This window comes from Tenrec ecaudatus, chromosome 12 (assembly GCF_050624435.1).
Source record: "Tenrec ecaudatus isolate mTenEca1 chromosome 12, mTenEca1.hap1, whole genome shotgun sequence".
NCBI classification, from domain to species: domain Eukaryota; kingdom Metazoa; phylum Chordata; class Mammalia; order Afrosoricida; family Tenrecidae; genus Tenrec; species Tenrec ecaudatus.
In genome coordinates this window covers 131,605,630-131,613,454 of record NC_134541.1, presented here as the reverse complement: position 1 = coordinate 131,613,454, position 7,825 = coordinate 131,605,630, and the positions used below count along the sequence as shown (strand labels likewise).

The following is a 7,825-nucleotide window of genomic DNA, read 5'->3' as shown; positions in this document are numbered from 1 at the left end:
TCTCAACGTTGGCAGGGGTCTGCATGCGGCTGCTCCAGCACCCAGGGTTGCATCAGGGTAGGTCAGTGATGTCTCACAGGAAGGAAGTGAGCCTTGCCAGCCAAAGCAGGGAATGAGCTAAGGCAGCTGCACCATCAGAGAACAACCATCAGAGAACATCAGAGAACAAGAGACAAACCATCAGAGAACAACCATCAGAGAACAAGAGACAAAAGGCTCGTCAAGCCATTTATCTCTCTGCCCTTCGATTAATCCCACACATGTTCATTAGCCAGGTTGGCACAATAAACCTTAACTATCACAACTACTAACTGTAGAGTCATCAGTTTTGAACCACCAACCAGCTTTATTGGACAAAGGTAAGGCATTCCAAAAAAAGATGTCGCTTTCTCCTCCAATAAAGAGTTACAGTCTTAGAAAATCAGAAAGGCAGTTCTAGTCTGTCCTATAGGGTCACTGTAAAGCAGCCTTAATTTGATGGCAGTGTATTCGGTTTTTAGTACATAATTAAGAAGTGTCATTCAAGGCAAAATGAAAGTGAATCAGAGTAGGAAGTTGACCCACGACAAACATAGAGGACAATGTCCTGAGAGGCAATATAATGACTGAGTCCTCTAACAGGCAGAAGAAGGTGGAAGCTCCCATCTCGCATTAGTGAGAGGTTTCCCTCATGGAGGATTAACTTCCTATGTTTCCAAGATGTGCACAGATGGGATGAAGAGATCTCATAGCATCTCATGCCTCGCCATCAACACAGCAAGTGACGAGAAACTTTGAATACAAGCTTGGGAAAAAGTACCGCAGGTCTATATGGTGTAAATGTGAACAAACCCATATAAAGGCAATCCTCACAGAGTGGCTTGAAGGAACAAGTGATAACATCTCAAGAAGCAGTTGAGACTAAGTCAATCTGAAGTGCTAAATATAAGATGTCTAATACAAGGTTCCTAGGAGAAGTTTGTCCCCATACTTCTTGAATCTTCTCAGTCATCACCACCCCACCTCCCCCATACTGATGCCAAATCTCCAATATTGGGGTACCTGATTGCAGATATTGACATCAGGTCCTTTCTCCTTACAGATAATGAGTTGCACAACTGAGAATTTTTCCCAGTGACATGATTATCTGTCGGATTGTGCTTTAAGTCTCCCATTGAAAAGACTTTTTTTTTTTTTACTTTGGAACATTGTATTATTTACTTTGGAACATTCCATCATTGCATGCATGCACCTAGATCAGACTGTTGCAGTCTGAGATAGTCACTCAGCATTCTTTATTAGGTTATGATGAATGTATGAACGGAAAGGTAGCAAAGTAATCACACACCTCTCCATATCTCTAACTTGGGCTGTGAGCTCATTTCTGATGCCACACAAAGAACCTAAAGAATTCAAAAAGTCTTTTGAAATATTCAGGTCTACATCTGTAAAATAAATCCTAGTTCATGTTAGAGGGCTATAGGACACATCCATTCTTGGGACAGATGGCCTCCAAGATATTACAGGATGCCAAAAGCTGCTTCTGAGAAGAAGAGTTTGCTTTCTGTTGGCTTGCCAAAGGGAGCATGGCTTTGCTATCCGATCTTAACTGCCTTCCATGCTCTTCTCCTGTTAAGACGCTGTGTAACTTTCTTTTTTTTAACTAAAAGAAAGAAGTACAGAAATTTGCTCTTCACTTTTGATGCTCTTTGAGAACGTTCTGCACTTGCATGGCATTAATCCTTGGCTATCTGAGGTTAGTAAAATTTTCCGAAACATTAGCTTTACTTTTGAAATTCTCTCCACTCTATGAATTTATTATCCTCGGGGTTATACATGAGTGAGATAATGAAAGTTATGTTAAATAACAAAATAACATGAGACTACTTAGGAAATGGATGAAAACTAAGAAGAACCCAGAGGACTAACCCTGAGCTAATGCAACATTGAGAAGTTAAGATGATAAGAAGATTCAAGCCAAGAAGTCTGAAAACGAAGAGTCGGGAATTTGGGAGTGAAATAGACTGTACTGTCCTGCAAGTTTAGTAAAGAAAGCATTTCAAGAAACAAAGTATGAATAACTGAGTCAAAAACTATTGAGTGACTTTAAAATTGGCTATTTGGTGTGGTCATGTGGAGGCATTTGATGACTTTCCACTAGCGTTTTCAATGGATTAATAATAACAAAAGTTAACTGAAGTGGGCTCAAGAGAGTGAGAATAGAAAATGTAGAATATGGGAGCAGAGAAAAGTGGCTCAAAGAATGCTTTCTGTGAGATTTTATAGCGTTTACCCAGTTAAGGTAAGGCCTTTTTAATATGAGAGATTTTAAAGAATGTTTGTGGGTTGAGAGTGTTGTTTGAATAAAGAGGAAAATTTATGATGCAGGAAAGAGCAAGGGTAATTTTAGAATCAAGATCCTTAGGACTTGTTGTACCAGTAAAGGAGATATGTGTGCATAAGAGTTCCCAGCATATCAGATAGTATGATTATAATATTAGCCCGTCAGAATATTGCAAACCAAAATCATCTTGTTTCCATCAGATAGAATTTTCTATTGTCCTATGTCTGAACTACTTTAATGTGCAATTTGACAATACCTAGATATGTGAGTGAGCGAGTAATGGTCTCTATATCAGGTTCTATAGTATTTCCATTGGTTTGATCAGAGATTGGCCCCACCCCCAACTCCCGCTTATATCATTTGGAGCCCACTGCTGTAACTTGGAGCTACCAGACACTCCTATTCACAAATATTAGGTAACTTTAAACATATGAGATTTCTGAGATCTTCAAAGTAAAGTAACTTGTATCTCTCACAATGTTAGCAGATCCAGAAACCTAGGTCGAGTTCAATCCAAATAGGGGCACAAGTATGTGTATGTGGTAAGAATATTAATTTTCAAAGTAAAAAAGTCATAGAATTTTCTTTCCTTACATATCCCAAGCACTTAGTTTTGTGTCTGGACTAAAGTATGTGTTGAAAAAAGTATTCATTATGTATAATAATTATCACAAAAATGATATGATATTTTCTTCCTTTTTGACTTTTTTTAACCCCACCCCCACCCGCCTTTTATACTTTTATTCATTGTGATTCAAGAAACTCTGTCTATGAATATAACTTTTGTATCATCCACCTTTCCTTTCAAAAAAGCCCACAACTTGGGGTGTGTAAATAGATCTATGTGCATATATTTATAGGTTTAGTATTAAGGAAGCAGAAGAACATTGGGTCTCCACTCAAGTACTCCCTCAATGCAAGAATACTTTCTTCTATTAAATTGGCATTCTAGGATGCTCACGTTCCCGACAAAATCGCTGAAGAAAAAGCGAGTGAATAAGCAAATGCGGTGAAGAAAGCTGACGGTGCCCGGCTATCAAAAGATAAAGCATCTGGGGCCTTAAAGACTTGAAGGTAAACAAGTGGCCATTTAGCTCAGAAGCAACAAAGCCCACATGGAAAAAGTACACCAACGTGTGTGATCACAAGGTGTCATAGGGATCAGGTGTCAGGCATCATCAGAACAAAAAATCATATGATTGTGAATGATGGGGGCGGGGTACAGAGTGGAGACCCAACCCCATTTGTAGGCCGCTGGAAATCCCCTTACAGGAGGTTCTCGGGGAGCAGATGATCCAATCAGGGTGCAATGTAGCAATGATAAAGCATATAACTTTCCTCTGGTTCCTAAATGCTTCCTACTCCCCCTACCCCTCCTGCACTATCATGATTCCAATTCTACCTTACAAATGTGACTAGACCAGAGGATGTGTACTGGTACAGATAGGAACTGGAAGCACAGGGAATCCAGGGCGGATGACCCCTTCAGGACCAGTGGTGTGAGTGGTGATACTGGGAGGGTGGAGAGAGGAAGGGTTGGAAAGGGGAAACCAATTACAAGGATCTACATATAACCTCCTCCATGGGGGACAGACAACAGAAATGCGGGGGAAGGAAGATGTCGGACAGGGCAAGATATGAAAAAAATAATAATTTATAAATTATCAAGGGGTCATGCGGGGAGCGGGGAGGGAAGAGTAAAAATGAGGAGCGGACCCCAGGGGCTAAGGTGGAGAGCAATTGTTTTGAAAATGATGAGGGCAAATATTTTGAGAATGATGAGCAATGAATGTACAAATGTGCTTTACTCAATTGATGTTTGCAAGGATTGTGATAAGAGTTGTATGACCCCCTAATCAAATGATTTTTAAAAACAGCCCACAATTACCCTCTATTGCCCATGCTGGCTCTATGATACAGCACACTCCTGTTTCATAAATACGGGAGGAGAGCATTAAAAAGAAGGACCATAGGATAATTTATTTTAAAAAGAAGAAGATGAAGAATTCCAGAACATTTAATTGTGCTCATGGGGAACGTCCATGTGAACCAGGAAGAAATCATTATAACAAAGCAACAGAACTCCGCATGGTTTAAGGTCAGGAAAGGGGTGCATCAGGGGTGTATCCTCTCACTGTACTTATTCCATCTGCATACCAAACCCAACAAACCTAGCTGCCATTGAGTGGATTCCTACTCGTGCTGAGTAAATAAACCAAGAAACTTGACTATATGAGGGACAACCCAACATCAGGACAAATGCTTATTAACAGCCTTCAATATGCAGACAGTACGACATTGCTTGATGCAAACAAGAAGAACCTAAAGCACTTGCTTATGAAAATCAAAACTGCAACCTTTAGGATGGATTGTAAGGAAATGTAACGAAAATTAAAATCTTCACAGTAGACCAGGAGATTTCACCATGATAGAGAAAATGTTGAAGAGTTCAAGGATTGCATGTTGCTTGGATCCACAGTCAATGATCATAGGAGCAGCAATCAGTATATGCAAGGACACATTGCATGGGGTAAATCTGCTGCACAGACCTCCTTAAAGTGTTGAAGGACAAGAATGTCGCTGTGAGGACAAAGGTGCCCCTGAACCAAGCCATGGCATTTGCGATTGCCTCATATGCATGTGAAAGCTGAACCACGAAGAAAGAAGACGACAGGAGAATTGCTGCAGTGGAATCATGGTGTTGGAGAATCATATTGAAAGTGCTGTGGACTGCCAGCAGAACAAACAAATCTGTCTTGGTGGAAGTCCAGTCAGAAGGGTCCTTACAAGTGACAATGGGGAGACTTCATCTGATGTAATGTTGACATGTGATCAGGAGAAGCCAGTCCCTGGAGAAGGACATCATGCTTGATAAAAAGTTGAGGGCCATCGAAAAAGAGGAAGACAATTAAGGGGATGGGTTGACACATTGGCTACAAAAATGGACCTAAAAAAAGCAATATTTCTGAGTCTGAGACAGGATCAGGTTGTATTAAATTCTGTCGTAGATACGGTCACTGTGAGTAGGAAGCAATTTGATGGCAATAACACTAATGTCATATTTTATGTACATTTTTATTAGTGAAAATAATAATGATAGGGCTTTTATCTTTACACTTTGGCAAAATACAAAAGAATGTTATTTTAAAATCATTTTACTAGGGGTCATACAACTGTTTTCTTTTTTAATCATTTTATTGGGGGCTCATACAACTCTTATCACCATCCATTCATACATCCATTGTGTCAAGCACATTTGTACATTTGTTGCCATCATCATTCTCAAAACATTTGCTTTCTACTTGAGCCCTTGGTCTCAGCTCCTCATTTTTCCCCACCCACCCTCCCTCATGAACCCTTGATAATTTATAAATTATTATTATTTTGTCATATCTTACACTGTCTGATGTCTCCCTACACCCACTTTTCTGTTGTCCATCCCCCAAGGACGGGGTATATGTAGATCCTTGTAATCAGTTCCCGTTTTCTACCCCACCTTCCCCTTACCCTCATGGTAGCTATACTCCCATTATTGGTCCTGAGGGGTTTATCAATCTTGGAATTCCTGTGTTTCCAGCACTTATCTGTACCAGTGTGCATGACCTGGTCTAGCTCGATTTGAAAGGTAGAATTGGGATCATAATTGTGGGAGGAGGGAAGAAGCATTAAAGAACTAGAGGAAAGTTATGTATTTCATTGGTGCTATACTGCACCCTGATTTGCTCATTTCTTTCCCACGACCCTTCTGTAAGGGGTTGTCCAATTGCCTACAGATGGACTTTGGGTTCCCACTCCGCACTCCCCCTCACTCACAATATACCATTTTGTTCTTTGATGTCTGATACTTGATCCCATAGACACCTCGTGATCACACAGGCTGGTTTGTTTCTTCCATGTGGGCTTTGTTGCATCTCAGCTAGATGGTCAATTGTTTACAGAGAATGTCATATTTTGAAGAGATTTTTTAAAAGTACTCACTGTCTGCATGCTCCATGGTGGCTGGATGCCTAAACCTGAAATGGAGTTTTGTATTAACCAATTAATTCTAAAAACGTACAACGCCTCTACTTTATTCTATTTAAGTGGTCGAACCACAGAGCACTCTGCCCTCGTGAAGGATGTGTCCAGCAGTCTGGAGACTTAGAAGCTTTCTCCTATTGATTAACAGTTTTATATCACTCAACTCTACATCATGGGGTGGTAGGGCCCCTTCCCAACACTTTCCTCAGAGCCTTAGCTACATCCTTATTCCGGAGAGTGTAAATCAGAGGATTCAGTGTGGGAGTGATGATACTGTAGATCACTGAGCCAACCTTGTCTTGCAATGGAGTGCGCAGAGACCTGGGTCTCATATATGAGTATATAGCAGCACCAAACGAGAGGAAAACAACAGTGATGTGAGAGCTACAATTAGCAAAGGCCTTTCTCTTGCTCCCAGCTGACCGCATCTGAATCACACTGTAGACGATAAAGGCATAGGACGTAGACATCAGGGAGATGGGTAAGAGAAGAATAACAATGGTGCTGATGTACAGTGTGGTTTCATAAACAGTGATGTCTCCACATACCACCTTGACAACAGCTGGAAGTTCACAGTAGAAATGGGAGATTTTCCGGGGTTCACAGAAAGGGTAGTGCATCAAAATCACGGTGTGCATTAGGGAGTGCACAGATGCTCCTAACCATGATGTGACAGCCATCATCAATGTCAACTTTCTGCTCATGAGAACAGTATAGTGCAGTGGATGACAGATGGCAACATAGCGGTCATAGGACATGAGGGCCAGAAGGAGACACTCGGCACCACCCACAGATAAATAAAGGAAGTGCTGGGTGGCACAGCCCACAAAGGAGATGGACTTCTTGCCAGATAAGTAGTTGGTCGCCATCTTGGGGATGGTGGTGGAGACATGAATCAGTTCCATGAGGGACAGCTGGCTGAGCAAGAAGTACATCGGTGTATGAAGGCGAGCATCAGCACAGATGAGGAGGATGGTGAGGGTGTTGGCACTCACTGCAATGAAGAAAACCACCATCGTCAAGGAGAAAAGGAAAAGGTGGGTGAGAGAGTCATCAAAGAGCCCTTCAAGGATGAAGTCTTCCAGGGAAGAAGTGTGATTCCTCAGCCACATCTCTTCCTCGTCAATTCCTAGGGAAATAGAAAGTTGATATACATTATGATATCAAAAATACTGGGATCACCATACCTGACAACCTAAGAAATTTGATCTAATCAATTCTTTAATCTAAGAAATAATTTGTGGAATTTCTTTTTGACTTATTCAGTCAGTATTAAATAATTACTCAACAGCTTTGGTCATTAAAGTAATCTTTAAAAATGAAAGTGAAAACTTACTATTTTCCCCACAAACTCTGGAATTCCAGAACATCTAGATTTTTAAATGCTAAACTACAAAATCACAGTTTCTTCTCTTAGTTTATTTTATCTGTCAAGGTTAAATCAGATAACTGAACTCATGAGCTAATTTTAGATATGTGTGT

At 40.7% G+C, this 7,825-nt stretch overlaps 1 protein-coding gene across 1 annotated transcript; it reads right to left on the bottom strand.

The window, feature by feature from the left end:
* Positions 1 to 6,513: 6,513 nt before the first annotated feature.
* LOC142422981 (olfactory receptor 2AE1-like) lies at positions 6,514 to 7,455 on the bottom strand. Its single transcript, XM_075528180.1, has one exon. It carries the CDS (start codon positions 7,453 to 7,455, stop codon positions 6,514 to 6,516), a length of 942 nt encoding a protein of 313 aa, XP_075384295.1.
* Positions 7,456 to 7,825: the final 370 nt, after the last annotated feature.